This window comes from Bos grunniens, chromosome 6 (genome assembly GCF_055505025.1).
Source record: "Bos grunniens cultivar Pamir isolate PY7600 chromosome 6, Bosgru_T2T1.0, whole genome shotgun sequence".
NCBI classification, from domain to species: Eukaryota; Metazoa; Chordata; class Mammalia; order Artiodactyla; family Bovidae; genus Bos; species Bos grunniens.
The window spans coordinates 107,564-125,388 of NC_141170.1; the positions used below are offsets into that span (position 1 = coordinate 107,564).

At 54.2% G+C, this 17,825-nt stretch overlaps 1 protein-coding gene and 1 pseudogene across 1 annotated transcript in view; one reads left to right on the plus strand and one right to left on the minus strand.

Moving 5' to 3' along the window:
* Positions 1 to 271: 271 nt before the first annotated feature.
* Positions 272 to 1,107, minus strand: LOC147370119 (beclin-1 pseudogene; annotated as a pseudogene).
* An 11,617-nt stretch (positions 1,108 to 12,724) lies between these two features.
* The window catches only part of PDE6B (phosphodiesterase 6B), a 37,741-nt gene continuing 32,640 nt past the window's right edge, over positions 12,725 to 17,825 (plus strand). Inside the window, exons 1-3 of the mRNA XM_086404376.1 lie at positions 12,725 to 13,261; positions 15,279 to 15,431; positions 15,670 to 15,759. Of these exons, the coding sequence (XP_086260502.1) occupies positions 12,725 to 13,261; positions 15,279 to 15,431; positions 15,670 to 15,759 (780 nt within the window). The remainder of the gene's footprint in view (positions 13,262 to 15,278; positions 15,432 to 15,669; positions 15,760 to 17,825) is intronic.

A 17,825-nucleotide genomic window follows, 5' to 3' on the forward strand; every position in this document is an offset into this window, starting at 1 on the left:
TCCCCCACACCATCAGAGTCAGCGTTTTCTCCAGGGAGCAGGTGGTCCCTCTGTCTTGCTTGCAGTGCTGGGTCCCCCCTGCCCATCAGTGTCGTGGGTCTTGCTCCATGTTCAGCTTTCCCACCTGCACACTAGTTTTGCTTCCTTCTTCCCATCCCTTCCATTCTGCTCACTTTGGTCCTACTTCAGGTTCATTCAGCACTGGGGAATACTGACCTCAGATTTGTCTGTCAGAGACTCCAGATATGAATGGTTTCCAGAGGGAACAAGTCGACACCTCTGAGATTTCAGCCCCACCTTATTGGCCAGGGCGTGGAGCAGCAACACTGTCTGGCCCCAAGCAGCATTAATCTCATTCCATTACACAGGAACACTGGGCCACCGACCCAGTCTGAAGTTATTGATTGTACCAAACTGTCCACTATGCCAAATGTGGAAGGTTGCATTAAAGACATTAGTTCTCTTCAGCTTGTCCAGCTGCATCTGGGTATAACACATCTGGTTTTCTACACTCTTCAGCTCATTATCCAGTTCTAGCTGTTGTCTTTTAATTCACTGTATTCCCTTTGATACTGAGCTTCCTCCTGATCCAATCTCTCAGCCTCAGCCTGGACCTTCTTGAGATTTTCCGCCACTATCTTCTGGTTCTTTTCCACATCTTCCAGCTCTTGGATCAGCCTCGCCTCCTCTAATGCCAACTCCTTTAGCTCCAACCCAAGCTGTTCGCTGTCATCTTCATTCACTTGCTCTAAGATCTCCAAACAGCGTTTGTAGTTCTGACACTCATTTTCAGTGACGTTGAGCTGAGTGTCCAGCTGGTCTAAGAGAGTGTCTGTGCGTTCCTCACACAGGGGGTGATCCACATCCGTCTGGCCTGACATAATGTCAAAAAGGTCCCCAGTGACCTTTAGTCTTCAGCTGAGGTTCTCCATGGTGCCGCCATCGGATGCCTCCCCAATCAGACTGAAGCTTTTGGCACTTTCTGTGGACGTCATCCTAGCCGGGGGGATGAATCTGCAAGAGACACCATCCTGGCGAGTTTCAATAAATGGCTCTTCTCCTGAGTTAGCCTCTTCCTCCTGGGTCTCTCCTGGTTTCAGCTGGGCTGTGGCAGGAGCTCCTGGATGGTGACATGGTCCAGGATCTTGAAGCTCGTGTCCAGTTTCAGAGGCTGACTGCAGCACTGACACATGAGGGTCACCTGCATGGTGCTCCATCCCTCAGGACCCGGAGCCCACCACCCCGATCCAGTCTACCGCGGGGATACCGCGGGCTCAGGTCTTTCTGCAAGCGGGCCTTCCAAGACTGCCATCGCCCAGCCTTCACTGCATTTTTTTTTTTTCTTGATCAGTTTGGCTAGAGGTTTGTCAGTTTTTGGTCATTTCCAGAAACTACATTCTAATTTATTTTCTTTATTTTTGGTTTTATATTCATTGATTCTGCTCTTTTATTTTCCCCTCTTTTTTCTGCTTACTTTGGCTTTAGTTTGCTCTTTCTTTTCTAGTTCTGATTTGAGACCTTTCTTATTTTCTTATCAGAGAAAGCAATGGCAACCCAATCCAGTACTCTTGCCTGGAAAATCCTATGGACGGAGGAGGCTGCAGTCCATGGGGTTGCGAAGACTTGGACATGACTGAGCGACTTCACTTTCACTTTTCACTTTCATGCATTGGAGAAGGAAATGGCAACCCACTCCAGTGTTCTTGCCTGGAGACTCCCAGGGACGGGGGAGCCCTTATACAATCTTTTAATGCATTAATTTCCCTTTAAACATTGATAAGTGGCTTACATTGACAATGAGTGAATTGATTCCCTTAATTTGAACTTGAATTCATTAAAAAAATTCATTTTTTCTTTATATGCCCCCATAACTTTTTAAGGTGCTACCTGATGGAAGATACTAGAAGATAGTACTCAAACTGGAGGACAGGAGCTGAGGGAGCAGATGGGTGGTGGGTGGGTAGATAGGTGGATAAATAGGACATGTGGATAAGATAAAATACAAGAGGGATTAGACCAATGGTGATGGTGTGTCATGAACTGGGGAACAAGACTAACCCAACTCTGATCTGTGGTTAAAAAAGAAGTTAACTTCCTGTGCTGTGCTGCGGTAATAATCAGATTCAGATGAGTGTGGCTTACAACAGTCAAAGTATCCTTCATTCATACTTCACCCGTCGCAGGTCTGTCTTCTTCATTCTAGGACCCAACAGCCCCTTTGGGGATGTGATGTGTTCAGCAAAGAGGGATAAAAGGCAGTGGAGTCCCATGGCTGTTTAGAAGGGCCTTTCTTGCTTCCTCCTGAGACAGGCTGGGACCTGGGCCCCTTCGCTTCCGCACGTGCACACCTCTCCTCCAGCAACAAAATACAAACAAACTCATAGGACCAAAAATAACCGCGTACCTGCTCAATTGGGCCAAATTCTGAGCAGTCAGTCAGTCAGTTCAGTCGCCCAGTGGCGTCCGACTCTGCGACCCCATGAATTGCAGCACGCCAGGCCTCCCTGTCCATCACCAACTCCCGGATTTTACCCAAACTCATGTCCATCAAGTCGGTGATGCCATCCAGCCATCTCATCCTCTGTCATCCCCTTCTCCTTCTGCCCTCAATCTTTCCCAGCATCAGGGGCTTTCCCAATAAGTCAGTTATTCGCATCATGTGGCCAAAGTAGTAGAGCTTCAGCTCCAGCATCAGTCCTTCCAATGAATATTCAGGACTGATTTCCTTTAGGATGGACTGGTTGGATCTCCTTGCTGTCCAAGAGACTCTCAAGAGTCTTCTCCAACACCACAGTTCAAAAGCATCAATTCTTTGGTGCTCAGCCTTTTTTGTGGTCCAACTCTCACATCCATACATGACCACTGGAAAAACCACAGCTTTGACTAGATGGATGTTTGTCAACAAAGTGATATCTCTGCTTTTTAATATGCTGTCTAGGTTGGTCATAGCTTTTCTTCCAAGGAACAGCATCTTTTACTTTCATGGCTGCATTCACCATCTGCAGTGATTTTGGAGCTCAAAAAAATAAAGTCAGCCACTGTTTCCACTGTTTCCCCATCTATTTGCCATGAAGTGATGGGACCAGATGCCATGATCTTAGTTTTCTGAGTGTTGAGTTTTAAGCCAGATTTTTCGCTCTCCTCTTTCACATTCATCAAGAGGCTCTTTAATTCCTCTTCACTTTCTGCCATAAGGGTGGTATCATCTGCATATCTGAGGTTCTTGATATTTCTCCCAGCAATCTTGATTCCAGCTTCTACTTCATCCAGCCAGGCATTTCACGTGATGTATTCTACATAGAAAGGAAACAATATACAGCCTTGTTTTCCCAATTTGGAACAAGTCCATTGTTCCATGTCCGGTTCTAACTGTTGCTCTTGACCTGCATACACATTTTTCAAGAGGTAGGTAAGGTGGTCTGGTATTCCCATCTCTTTAAGAATTTTCCAGTTTGTTGTGATCCACACAGCCAAAAGCTTTGGCATAGTCAATAAAACAGAAGTAAATGTTTTTCTGAAACTCTCTCACTTTTTGAATGATCCAATGGATGTTGGCAATTTGAACTCTGGTTCCTCTGCCTTTTCTAAATCCAACTTGAACATCTGGAAGTTCTCAGTTCATGTACTGTTGAAGCCTCACTTGGAGAATTTTGATCATTACTTTGCTAACATTTGAGATGAGTGCAATTATGTGGTAGTTTGAGCATTCTCTGGCATTGCCTTTCTTTGGGATTGGAATGAAAACGGACCTTTTCCAGTCCTGTGGCCACTGCTGAGTTTTCCAAATTTGCTGGCATATTGAGTGCAGCACTTTAACAGCATCATCTTTCAGGATTTGAAATAGCTCAACTGGAATTCCATCACCTCCACTAGCTTTGTTCATAGTGATGCTTCCTAAGGCCCACTTCCCCTCAGAATCCAGAATGTCTGGCTCTAGGTGAGTGATCATACCATCATGGTTATCTGGGTCATTAAAATCTTTTTTGTGCAGTTCTTATGTGTATTCTTGCCACCTCTTCTTCATATCTTCTGCTTCTGTTAGGTCCATACCATTTCTGTCCTTTATTGTGCCCATCTTTGCATAAAATGTTCCCTTGGCATCTCTAATTTTCCTGAAGAGATCTCTAGTCTTTCCCTTTCTATTGTCTTCCTCTATTTCTTTGCATTGATCACTTAGGAAGGCTTTCTTATGTACCCTTACTATTCTTTGGAACTCTGCATTCGGATGGGTTTATCTTTCCTTCTCTCCTTTGCCTTTAGCGTTTCTTCTTTTCTCAGCTATTTGTAAGATGTCCTCAGACAGCCATTTTTCTTTTTTGCACTTCTTTTTCTTGGGAACTTATTTGTCTTCACTGCCCTCTGCTGCAGCAAGGACCCCAATAAAGCCTTGCCTGAATTTCTTGTCTGGCCTCTGTTGATAGGAGAAGGCCAAGCACCCTGGTATCACTCCCACATTCCATTAGCCAAAGCCACAGGTCAGTTGCCTGAGGTCAATTGCAGGGATGGAGCTGATGAAGTTTAATCCTCTTACCAGACCGTCAGCCACTGCTTTATGACCCCCGCTGGCAGTAGTATTTTATCCCAACTTCGTACTTGTTATCTAACTTGCGGTCACAGTTTCTTCTGGGCAGACAAATCCTTTGAACCAGAATATTTGGTCACAGGACTTTTCAGTATCCTCTTGGCCCTTGTGTCTGTGGTCATCACCTGAGTTTTCTGTCTCAGTCAGTCTTATATCCCCTCTGAAGTTAGGGCCCATCCTTTTAGCTTGTTCTCTGTTCATGCGGACATTGCCCATGGTGGCCCCACTCTGAGAGTCACACTCCGGCCCCAGAACCCACTGGTCTGTTTCTCTGGGGAGCCCTGGTTCATACAATAACAGTTGAACATCCCCTATAGGCTCAGAAAAGCTGTCAAAGGGCTGCGCCAACACCTGTTGAGGAGGGTGGGCTCCAGCTTCCCTTCACATTCTCGGCTCTTTCCTCCTGCGGCCTTGACCCTGCCCTCACACTTGCCTGTCCCAGGACAGCCAGGTCCGGGCAGCCACTGTACATGCCCTAGAGGAGGGAGTCGCGACTGACCGGCATGGCCCGGCTGCCTCCCTCTCACCAGCGGCAGCCGTCAGTGGCTCCAAGCTGATCCCTGCCAGCCTCTGGCCCTAGGATGAGGCTGTGGCTGGTTTAGACCAGCTCCATCCACGAATGTCCTTCTCCTCTGTACCTTTTCTTATAAAGACAACACCTAATCCAGTAGAAAAGGAGTACAGCAAGGCTGTGTATTGTCACCCTGCTTATTTAACTTCTATGCAGAGTACATCATGAGAAATGCTGGGCCGGACGAAGCAAAAGCTGGAATCAAGATTGCCAGGAGAAATATCAATAACCTCAGATATGTAGATGACACCACCCTTATGGCAGAAAGTGAAGAGGAATTAAAGAGCCTTTTGATGAACGTAAAAGAGGAGAGACAAAAAGTTGGCTTAAAGCTCAACATTCAGAAAACTAAGATCATGGCATCTGGTCCCATCACTTTATGGCAAATAGATGAGGAAAGAATGGCAGACTTTATGTTTTTGGGGGGCTCCAAAATTGCTGCAGATGGTGACTGCAGCCATGAAATTAAAAGTTGCTTGCTCCTTGGAAGAAAAGCTATGACCAACCTATACTATGCTAAGTCACTTCAGTCGTGTCTGACTCTGCGACCCCATAGACGGCAGCCCACCAGGCTCCCCCGTCCCTGGGATTCTCCAGGCAAGAACACTGGAGTGGGCTGCCATTTCCTTCTCCAATGCATGAAAGTGAAAAGTGAAAAGTGAAGTCGCTCAGTCCTGTCCGACTCTTAGCGACCCCATGGACTGCAGCCTAATAGGCTCCTCCGTCCATGGGGTTTTCCAAGCAAGAGTACTGGAGTGGGGTGCCATTGCCTTCTCCGATGACCAACCTAGACAGCATATTAAAAAGCAGAGACATCATTTTGCCAACAAAGGTCCATCTAGTCAAGGCTATGGTTTTTCCAGTAGTCAGGTATGGATATGAGAGGTGGACTATAAAGAAAGCTGAGCACCAAAGAATGGATGCTTTTGAACTGTGGTGTTGGAGAAGACTCTTGAGAGACCCTTGGATGGCAAGGAGATCCAACCAGTCCATCCTAAAGGAAATAAGTCCTGAATATTCATTGGAAGGACTGATGTTGAAGCTGAAACTCCAATACTTTGGCCACCTGATGCAAAGAGCTGACTCATTTGAAAAGATCCTGATGCTGGGAAAGATCAAGGGTGGGAGGAGAAGCAGATGACAGATGATGAGATGGTTAGATGGCATCACTGACTCAATGGACATGAGTTTGAGTGAACTCCAGGAGTTGGTGATGGACAGGGAGGCCTGGCGTGCTGCAGTCCATGGGGTCACAAAGAGTCAGACATGACTGAGCGACTGAACTGAACTGAACTGAATCCAGTAGAGCTCATCTTAACTGGGTTACATCTGCAAAGACTGTAGGGGGCTTCGCTGATGACTCAGACAGTAAAGAATTTTCTGCCAATGCAAGAGACCCAGGTTCAATCCCTAGGTTGGGAAGATCCCCTGGAGGAGGAAATGGCAACCCACTCCAGTATTCTTGCCTGGAGAATTCTATGGACACAGGAGCCTGGCAGGCCACAGTTCATGGGGTCACAAAGAGTCAGACACAACTGAGCAATTACCACTGTGAAGACTATTTCCAAATAGATTCCCTTTCACAGATTCCAGGCTAAAAAAACAAAAGGCAGAAGTTGATCCACCAGGACCTTCTTTACAGTTTTAAAAAAGATCAAGCCCCGTGGTGCCATGGGGATGCCTGCCCCTACTTCCCTGCCCCCAAAGCTCTCCTATGACCCCCTAACCCACCCCATGGAGGCGGAATGCCACTTGGTTGCAGTCATAGCCACAGGTCCTTTTCTGATTGAGTTAAGCGAAGCTATTAAAATTCTGCAAGCTTGAAGGATTCCATCTCTTCTGCCCTCTGCCCCTGGATCCATGTAGGTAACGGCCTGAGTGAGTGTGGGCTGCTCCCAGCTCTGGCCAGGGAGGCAGGCAGTGTTAGCAAGGCCTCCTGCCAGCACCCGAAGTCACGCCTTCTCTGTAGGGCTGGCAGCAAAGGTGACGCTCCCTCCATCTGAGCTCTCTGCTGTTCCAGGACTGGGGTGGAGAACTGACAGTGTTTCGATCAGTTCAGTTCAGTCACTCAGTCGTGTCCTACTCTGTGACCCCATGGACCGCAGCACGCCAGGCCTCCCTGTCGCTTCTAAAGTTTACTCAAACTCATGTCCATAGAGTTGGTGATGCCATCCAACCATCTCATCCTCTGTTGTCCCTTCTCTTCCTGCCCTCAATCTTTACCAGCATCAGGGGCTTTTCAAATGAGCCAGTTCTTCACATCAGGTGGTCAAAGTATTGGAGTTTCAGCTTCAGCATCAGTCCTTCCAATGAATATTCAGGATTGATTTCCTTTAGGATGAACTGGTTTGATCTCCTTGCTGTCCAAGGGACTCTCAAGAGTCTTCTCCAACACCACAGTTCAGAAGCATCAATTCTTCGGCGCTCAGCTGTCTTTATAGTCCAACTCTCACATCCATACATGAGTCCTGGAAAAACCATAGCTTTGACTTGATGGACCTTTGTTGGCAAAGTAATGTCTCTGCTTTTTAATATGCTGTCTAGGTTGGTTATAGCTCTTCTTCCAAGGAGCAAGCATCTTTTAGGTTCATGGCTGCAATCACCGTCTGCAGCATTTACCTCCCCTCAAAACCCAAACAGAAACATCCTAAGTGTCTGTGAACAGGAGACTAAGTAAGTAAATCAGGGAAGCTCCACAAAATGGAATTGTGTGCAGCCCCTAAAAAGTGATGGAAGGCCAGAGATGACCCATGCCCTGGGTCTGGGTACAGAATCGCTGCCTTGGACATGAGTGCAGAGAGGAGGCAGTCTGGAGGGAGCGACATCGCCAGCAAGGGCAAAGCTCCTGGCACAGTATGGCTCTAGCGAGTGCAGCCGCATCTCCACTAGACCCACCAGCCCCTCCAGGGAGGTGGCGGCATGATTCTCGGCATTGCTGGCTCTCCAACGATGTCACTTCTTACATGCTCAGTGTCAGTTGGAGAGCTGCCTCCTGTTCGGTGCTGACCCATGGGATCATTGCCTCAGACCCCGCTGTGGCCCCAGGGTTGTTCCCCAGGCCCTGCCTCCCGTCCACCTCAGCCCCCCGACCACCCGCCTGGTGCTGGGGGCAGGCACAGTCCCCCTTGGCTGCTTCCCCTGCCACTTCTGCCACCCTGGTGGGCGGGAGGCCACCCAGGTTTCTGAGTGGCCGCCCCTGCAGGCTGGGACACGCCTGCAGGCTGGGGCGCCCATGCCCCGTGGGGCAATCCGTAGCCAGTGGGGAGGGGAGGTTGGAGGGGAGACCACAACTGCATCTCCGTTCCTCTCCTCCCTCCTTCCTCAGCTGTGCCAGGGCCCGGGGCCAAGTGGTCGCACCTGCTGCCTGACTAGCTGCGTCTCTGGCTCCTGGTGAACGAGGGTGTGCTCTCTGCCCAGCATGCTGACCCAGGACTGCGACTCTCCTGTGAGGTGTTTGCCCCGGGCTCTCCTCAGCGATCAGCCACACAGGACAGGACCAGGTGCCCCAGATCTTGGTGGCCTAAACAGCTTCGTGTCTCATAGTCTGTGGGTCAGTCATTTGGGCTGGGCTGAGCTGGGCACTTCTGCCAGTCTTGCCCGTGGTCACATTGCAGCCATGGTCAGCTGGCAGGTGACTGAGGCTGGAAGGCCAGCCCCTGGCCCAGCCGGGAGACTCAGCCACTCCATGGGCACCACCACTGCCCCTGCCGCTGCGGGTGGGCTCACAAAGGACCGCAGTCATCCTTAGTCTCCCTGGGGCCTCTGCAGACCCTGCAGGGCGGGGCCCGGGGTGTTCCGATCGTCTTCGGAGGAAGCAATCCTGCCTCCTGCTGCTGTGCCTGCCCTCTGCGCACCCCGCAGCTCATGCTACTGCCCTGCAGCCACCCCCCTGGAAGGTTGTAGGTCCTCACTCCATGCTGCAGGCTCCAGGCATCGAGACCCAAGTCTACGCTACTCTGAAGATTATGGCAGCAGGGAGGGAAGAGGTTTCAGCTCCTGACACCACTGCCCAGACCAGCACAGACTCAGAGGGGCTCCCTCACCCGGCCCACTCTTCCAGCTCCGCATCCGCTCCCTCCAGGCCCCCGAGGGTGACCTCTGTTCTCTCCATGTCCCCACCTCCCCTGCCCTGTGCACCACAGCTGAGCCACACACCTCCTGGTTCCATTTCCAAGAGGCTTGCTGGCCAGAGTCTGCCCTGGTGTCGGGCAGTGGGTGGGGGCAGGGGTGCATGTCCACCCCAGCCTGGGTCCGAGCCCCTGAAGCTCCCCTCTGCCCCCCACATTACCACCTCCCCCTCATCCCTCCAGTGACACATCTTGTGGAAGGACAAGGTCCTAATGGACGTGTCCGTTTTCTGCACCACAGAGTAAATGATATTTTGGAACGCGAACTCCGATTTCCTCACCCTTTCCAGCCTCTTGCCTGGTTCATTTTAATTTCAGGGCACTTGCTCCTTATGAAACTGCATCCTCTCCACAGTTTGGGACAGGGACCTAGAACTCTCTCCATGTGATAGCTATCCAGACACGCCTTGTCAACAGCTCCCCGGGCGGACTTGCTGATAAAATCCCACACTGTGATGAGGTAAAATTAGCAGGAACCTCACATTTCCTCAAACACTTTCCAAGTTCACCTGGAGAAGTTACCTGCTGTGCCTGATGGACGCTTGAACACCAAAAAAATTGAAGATCATGGCATCAAGTCCCCTCACTTCTTGGAAAATGGATGGAAAAAGGCAAACAGTGAGGGACTTCTTTTCTTGGCTCCAAAGTCACTGCAGGCGGTGGCGGCAGCCATGACACTAAAAGACGCTCGCTCCTTGGAAGAAAAACCATGACCAACCCAGACAGCATATTAAAAAGCAGAGACATCACTTTGCTGACAGAGGTCCATCTAGTCAAAGCTCTGGTTTTTCCAGTGGTCATGTACAGATGTGAGAGGTGGACCGTAAAGGAGGCTGAGCACCAAAGAACTGATGCTTCTGAACTGTGTTGTTGGAGAAGACTCTCGAGAGTCCCTTAGACAACAAGGAGATCCAACCAGTCCATCCTAAAGGAGATCAGTCCTGAGTATCCATTGGAAGGACTGATGCTGAAGCTGAAGCTCCAATACTTTGGCCACCTGATGTGAAGAGCCAACTCACTGGAAAAGACCCTGATGCTGGGAAAGATTGAGGGCAGGAGGAGAAGGGCAGGACAGAAGATGAGATGGTTGGATGGCATCGTTGACTCAACGGACATGAGTCTGAGCAAGCTCCAGGAGATGGTGGAGGACAGGGAGGCCTGGCGTGCTGCAGTCCGTGGGGTCGCAGAGTCGGACACGACTGAGCGACTGAACAGCAACGTGTGCACTGCACAGCTGCCTCTCAAAGGTGAAGCTCACAGGTGCACCCCACAGGAGCCTCTCGGACACCCCTCTCTGCACACTTTAAAGGCACCCCTAAATGGAACATCTAATTGCATCGAGTCCACCCCTGGGGCTGCTCAAGAGCCTGGGACCCACCAGTGGGCACGTTGAGAAGTGACCGGGGAGGAGCCCCCCTGCAGGTGAGGTGGCAGGTGTTTACACCATGTGCCCAGGGCTCCTCAGGGCACTAACACCTCAGTTCCCATACCTATGAGCACTTCAGGGGGCAGCAAAACCCACCAGCAAGTCACTGTGGGCCCCCTTCATGCCCACCCACGGCCACCACGGGTCTTGCACGGGTGCTCTGCCCCGAGCCCAGGGCCAGGCCCTCTGCCCCCACACAGGGGAGAATCACTCCTCCTTCCCTCAGCCCTGCAGAGGCAGAGAGAGGAAAAGCAGAAACAGGGAAGGTGGCCCCCGGCAGGGTGAGCACAGGGCCTGGGAAACGCACCCCCAGAGATCTGGCTCTTCTGGGCCATTTGGCCGGATGGCCACCTCGTCACGGGCACGGCCCTCACATCCAGCGCGGGCTGGACTCCGGCTCATGGTGGGAGGGGGCCCTGGAAGCTTCCCGGGGCTGGATTTAGAGCGAGGTGACCCTCAGCCTGGGCCCCAGTCCAAGCTCTGCAGCTCTGGCCCACGGCACCTGTGCCCCCGCCCCACCTCTCGCTGCCCCCGGCCGTGGCCACGCTCCCTAATCTGGGAGAGCGGGGCCCTCAGTGCAGCCCTGAAAGGCCTCTGCTGCGTGAAGAAGCGGAGGCGGGACAGAGCGGCTCCAGGCCAGCACCCTAAGCTCGGCCAGCTGGGCCTTTGTGGCTGATGCAGCTGCCGGGCACCCGCCCAGGGCCCACACGGAAGGCCCCCCAAATGGAGACTGGTGCTGAGCAAGCTTGTGCAACCGCGGAGGTGCTAGCGCCACACTCCCACACGCATGCGCACAGATGGACGCCCACACATGCATGTCACGTCCACACATTTCCACCAGCTCAGTCACACAGCCCTGCCTCCTAGTTATGAGCGTGATGACGACATAGACACGGTAGCATAAGAAAGACAAAGAGACGAGGCCCTTCTCCCGGCCCTCCATGACTTGGTCTCTAGCTAAACCTCCCTGCTTCCGCCTCTGGCCAGGGTGCTCAGCACCCCTCTGGCTGCTGCAGAAGGCGAGCCCAGAACACCAGCCCCCCGACTTTGCTGAGTGATGTGCACGCTGGTGGGCAGAGCTCCTACCCTTAACTGCGCTGTGGTCCCCGAGCACACATGCACACTCACATGCATGCATCCTCGTGCACACCCAGCATGTGCACTCACAGGCATGTACACATATCTGCACATGGTTTCTTGTGTGAAGGGAAGTGAAAGGAACTCCTGCAACTGGAGAGTCAGGCAGACCTGGGGTGAGTCCTCCAGCTGTAACCCAAGCTTTTTCATCTCGTCTCAGCTCACAAGGAGGTTGGGATCGGACCTTGAGGAGGGAGGGTGGCAAGGCGCTCAGCCGGAGGCCCCCGCTGCTGTCTGGGCCCACGGGTCCCTGTGTGAGGCCCAGATGCTCGCTCAGGTGTGATCTTGTCCGTAACACTGGGTACTGCTGGCAGAGCCACCCTGGGCTCTGTGTGAGCAGAGGGCCTGGCAGCCTGAGTAAGGGTCCCAGCAAGTAGGGGCTGGGCCGAGAAGAGAGGAGTGTGGTGGGCACTCGTGGAGACCACTCCTAACTAGAGATGCAGGCTCTTGACAGAGAATAGCCCCCTATTGGGGCCCCGCCTCCACCCCTCCTCCCCTCTCCCCACTTCCCTCCCCAAGGTGGGCAGCGCAGTCAGGGGTCCACCCCCACCCCCTGAGCAGAGCTCTGCCCCGCCGCCCAGCACACCTGAGCCCGGGTCTGGGGGCCCAGGAGACCTGGGGCTGCTGCTGGACCATCCCCGATCCTTGGGTGGCCCCTCATGGCATTTGTGCCATCACCTCTCCCTGGGGGTGGGTGGGAGGGCCTGCCCCCATGCCAGGACCTCTGCCACAGGCAGAAGGCCCTGAGCTATTACCCCGCAGCCCCCAGCCCAGGTGGTCTGATGTTCCCAGGAAGCAGGCGGTCCGGGCCCCACGGGGAGGGAGGGCAGGTGTGGGCAGGTCAGCTGGCGTGGTAATCTCCACTAAGACAGGCTTTGCTGATGGCAGTGTTTGCTGGAGGGCCCTGTGCGCAGGGGCGGGTGCTGCTCTCGGACGGGCAGCCGGACACCATGAGCCTCAGTGAGGGGCAGGTGCACAGGTTCCTGGACCAGAACCCCGGCTTCGCGGACCAGTACTTTGGGAGGAAGCTGAGCCCGGAGGATGTGGCCAGTGCCTGCGAGGACGGGTGCCCCGAGGGCTGCACCAGCTTCCGAGAGCTGTGCCAGGTGGAGGAGAGCGCGGCCCTGTTCGAGCTGGTGCAGGACATGCAGGAGAACGTGAACATGGAGCGCGTGGTCTTCAAGATCCTGCGGCGCCTCTGCTCCATCCTGCATGCCGACCGCTGCAGCCTCTTCATGTACCGCCAGCGCAACGGTGTGGCCGAGCTCGCCACCCGCCTCTTCAGCGTGCAGCCCGACAGCGTCCTGGAGGACTGCCTGGTGCCTCCTGACTCCGAGATCGTCTTCCCGCTGGACATCGGGGTCGTGGGCCACGTGGCTCAGACCAAGAAGATGGTGAACGTCCAGGACGTGATGGAGGTGGGGTCCGCAGGCCCCAGGGGTGCTCAGGTTTTAGGGGGTAGCGAGCGGAGCGGGGGCAGCGAGCGGAGCAGAGCCAGCTCAGAGCTTGCCGGGGGAGGCCTGAGGTGGCAGGGAGGACTCCTGCTGCCCCTTGAGGCATGACCCCCGGGGCAGGGTTAGGGCAGGAAGATCTCTGGGCAGAGACTAGTGCAGAGGCCCAGAAAGGCGGGGCTGCTGGACCCCAGAGCCCTGAGCTCACAGCCTCGTCAGAGACCGCACCGCCTGCCGGGCTGGGCAAGCTTGGAGGTTCAGAAGTTGGTCCAGGTTCCCTGCTGGCCTAGTGGTTAGGACGCTGCGCTTTCTCTGCCGTGGCCTGAGATTCAGTCCCTGGTAGGGGAGGAGATCCAAAAGTGTCTCCGCCAGAAAAAAAATGAATATATAAAAAATAAAGAAGCTGGCCCAGGGCGCCCAGGGGCCGAGGGGCGGGACTGGGGTCAACACCTGCGGGGCATGTGGGTAGGGGCCCACGATGGGCACAGGCAGGGCTGGCTGCCTCTTCCGTCCTCCCCAACCCCTCGGGAGAGTCACAGGTCTCGCCTGAGAGCGGCTCCACCCCCTCCCTGCTGCAACGGGTCCAGAGGGAGGCACCCACAGGGACAGGCCGCTGCCACAGCAGCCGCAACCCCTTGTCCCTCGAGACAAAAACAGACTTTTGGACAGACCCCCAGGCCCCTGACTCCGGACTGCAATCCTCTTAAACTTATCTCCTCAAACAAGCCTCGGTCCAGCGACCTGAATATGCTAATCTCTGGGATTAGCTTCATCTTCACTTCCTTTTTAGGAAATGGGTCACCCAAGAATCGGAGGGTCCAGAGCGTAAATTACCAGGAAAACATCCTGCAGAAGTTGGGGGGCTGCACCGAGAGCCCCCCCGCCCCTCCCTCCCCCTCCCCCACTTCATCCCACCCCTCCCCTCTGTGAGCCTCCACCCCCCACCCCCCGACCCAAACCTGTGCTGTTGGTTCTGAGGTTCTGGTCCAAGGGGCTGGAGGGGGTGCCGCCAGGTGGCCGCTGAGAACCGAGGGCTCGTGGGGAGACAGCGGGCGGAGGTCGAACACAGAGGAGAGTGGTGGTGCCCGGCAAGGCCAGGGGCTCTGAACCCGCGTCACTGAGGCATGTAGACTGTCATGGGGAGCAGTTGCTGTGTGCAGGCGGACCAGGAGGCAGGCAGGCCCAGGCCTGGGCAGTAGGCACAGGGTTGGGGGCACTTTAAAGAAGTCACAGGGCTTGCCTGGGTCTGAGGGACAGGGAGACAAGGCCCAGGTTCCCTCTCTGGGGTGGTGTGTGGATGCCAATCCTTGGAAAGGGTACAGGCGGGCAGGTGTTTCTGGGCATGAGGTCCAGGTTGCAAGGGGCAACTGGACCAGGACAAAGCTCAGATGAGCTATTTTCTTCAACTGGCCCCTGACCAGGGAGAGGCCCTGAAGAGCAACTCCGAGACCAGGGGAACCTGCCCTGGGGGCCAGACATGGACAGAGGTCTCATCGTTGGGGCATGAAACCCCGTGGAGCAGATGCCTGCTGGAGCAGGGGCCCAGGAGGTCCGCGGGGCTGGCAGACAGGTCCTGAGCATGGAAGCGGGCTCAGGGCGGCTGAGGGCAGGAGGAGACTGCAGCCTGGACCAGGAGGAGCTTGGGGACACAGGGACTAGACAGACTCAGGAGGCATCTGGAAGGCCAGTTAGCAGCTGTGGAGGTGCTGGGCCTGCTCGTAGCCAAGCTCTGCAGTCTGAGGTTCGAGAGCTGGGGGTCGCTGGCTCTGAGATGGGGTGATAAGGACTGAGCCAAGCTGGAACCTCCAGCACAGGCCATGGGCTGTGTCTGCATATGCTTCCCAGGCTCCTGATACCCAGGGCGTGGCCCCCTGGGTCTTAGCACTGGCCTGGGCAGCTTAGCCGTGACCCCCAGAGACAAGGGGGACCAGGACTCCGGGTCCACAGAGCGATGGCCTCTCCCTTCTCTCCTCTCATCTCGTAGTGCCCCCACTTCAGCTCCTTCGCGGATGAGCTGACCGACTATGTGACGAGGAACATCCTGGCCACACCCATCATGAACGGCAAAGATGTTGTGGCTGTGATCATGGCTGTGAACAAGCTGGATGGCCCATGTTTCACAAGTGAAGACGAAGACGTGAGTGTCTGGGGACCCTCCAGGTGCGCACGCCTGTGCCTGGGGGCGGTATCTGCATGGCCGCTCTCCTCGCATGGCCCCGGGGGCTCACCTGCTGCAAGTCAGCCCACAGGCGAGGTCGCTGCAGGGCGTGAGGTCCCCGCTCTCAGCCGCTGGGCGTCTCCTCTGCAAACACATACCTGGGCGAGCGTCTGAAAGCCGGGGTTTTTCACTGCTGCTGCCACAACCTCTGTTTCAGGTTTTCCTGAAATACCTGAACTTCGGGACATTAAACCTGAAGATCTACCACTTGAGCTACCTGCACAACTGCGAGACTCGCCGTGGCCAGGTACCGCACGCGCCCAGGCGTCTCTCAGAACAGAGGCACGAGGTGCCATGGGCACCTGGGTACCTTGAGGGAGAGGGCCCAGGGATTTGTGCTTGTGGGTCAGAGCTGTGAGTATGCGGAGCTGAGGGCACGGAAGCCAGGACCCTGTGGGAGGCCGGTGGCCTTGCCCTCGGGCCCAGGGCTGTGACCACCTGCAAACCTGGCGTCACCACTGCGCCTTAGAAGCCACCTCCAGCCTTCTCCAGAAGGAGCAGGGGCGGATCATGAAGGTACAGCAGGGTCAGAGAGTCCCGGCACTCTTTAGCCAAGCCTGTAGGTGGACTCTGCCCCAGCCACACAGGAAAGAAATTGCCTCCAGGACTGGAGTCTGCTTTGTCCCTGAGCGAGGAGGCCTCGGGGCCTCAGCGGGGTCCGGCCCACCTTCCTCTGTGCAGAGGGGGAGGTGGGGGGACGCTCAGGGGAGGGAGGGGGTGAGAGGGGGCCCGGCAGGGCTGGCAGCCAGCAGGGCTGGACTACAGTGTGGGGCTGAGAGCAAGGCCGGGCGTGGGGCCGGCAGAGCCCACGGAGAGCTGCAAAGTGCTCTTAGAAGGGCCGCTGGGTGGACGGGGGCTCCACACTGTGGGGACGGGGCTGCACCAGAGGCTGATGCCTACTTCCTTCTTTCTGTTATCATTTGTCCATCAGTCTGGACACGGGTATTCTTTATGCTTTAGTGTAACCCAGCATGACTAGACTGATTATGTTGTTCAACTCCTCTTCCCAGTGGCTCCTGTGCCCTCTGCATGCCCACCGACCCATCACTCTGCGTGGCTTTTGTTCAGCTGGTAGGCGGCTGGGTGGGCTTTTCGTTTCGGGCTTCTGTGCATCTTAGTGCTTCCCACGTAACTTCCTTACTCTCGCGCATCCTTACTCTCTACAAAATGCTCCTGTCTCCTTTGATTTTTCTGCCCAGTCCTGGAATTACCCATTCCTCAAGGGGACTGGCTCCTTTTGTTGGAGACAGTCTTAGAAACAATGTCCAGAGCACCAGGTGTGACCTTGGCGTGGCTTTCAAGCCCTCCGTCGGCGGAGCACAGAGGCCTGGGCGCGTGCGCACAGCTGAGCCGGTTTCTGCCGTTGCCACCTGCATCTTCACTCCTGCTGATGTCTCCCGCCGCCCCTCGCGAGTCATTCAGGCCCCTCCCCCGGCTCCCGGCTCTGCTCTTGGTTTGGGCTGTCCCTTCTCGGTGCGCGTGTGCGGCAGGGTCACAGCTGTAACCTGGGACCCACAGGAGGCAAGTCCATCACCAGAGCCCAGAGCGTGTGCACTCTGTCTTTGCTCTTGCAGACGCCATCATTTCCAAAATGCTGAGGGCGGCGCCTCTCCCTGCCCCTTCCGTGAGGAGGTCTCTTGCATTCCCTTGTCACAGTCTGCATTCTTTCCTGGAATCCTCCAATCTACTAAATGATTTTTTATTTGCAAACATTACAGTTCATTCTTTGTGCTGTAGCTTTTTATAGATCTCGACAAGTGCATCATGGCATGTATCTACCCATACGGTGTCATAAAGAATCATTTCACCACCCTAAAAACCCCCACCTCCACCAAAGCCCTGACAACTAGTATTTTCACTGTCTCCTTAGTTTTGCCTTTTGCTGACTGTCATATACTTGCAGTCATACAGTATGGAGGGTGTCAGGACTGGCTGCTTTCACTTGGTAATATGCATTTAGGGTTCCTGCATGTCTTTTCATGGCTTGGTAGCCCAGTTCTTTTCATTGTTGAATAATATACCAAAGACTGGATGCATCACAATTTATTTATCGATTCACCCATAGAAGGACATCTTGATTGCTTCCAGTTTGGGGCAATCATGAATAAAACTGCTATAAACATTTGTAGACAGGTTTTTGCGTGGGCATGAATTTTCAATTCGATTGAGTAAATACCAAAGAGTGTGATTGCTGGATAATATGGTATATAATTGTGTATGAGTTTGTGAGAAACTGTCCCGAAGTGGCTGTCCTGCTTTACATCCCCACCAACAATGAACGAAAGTCCCTGTGGCTCTGTCTGCATCTCTGCC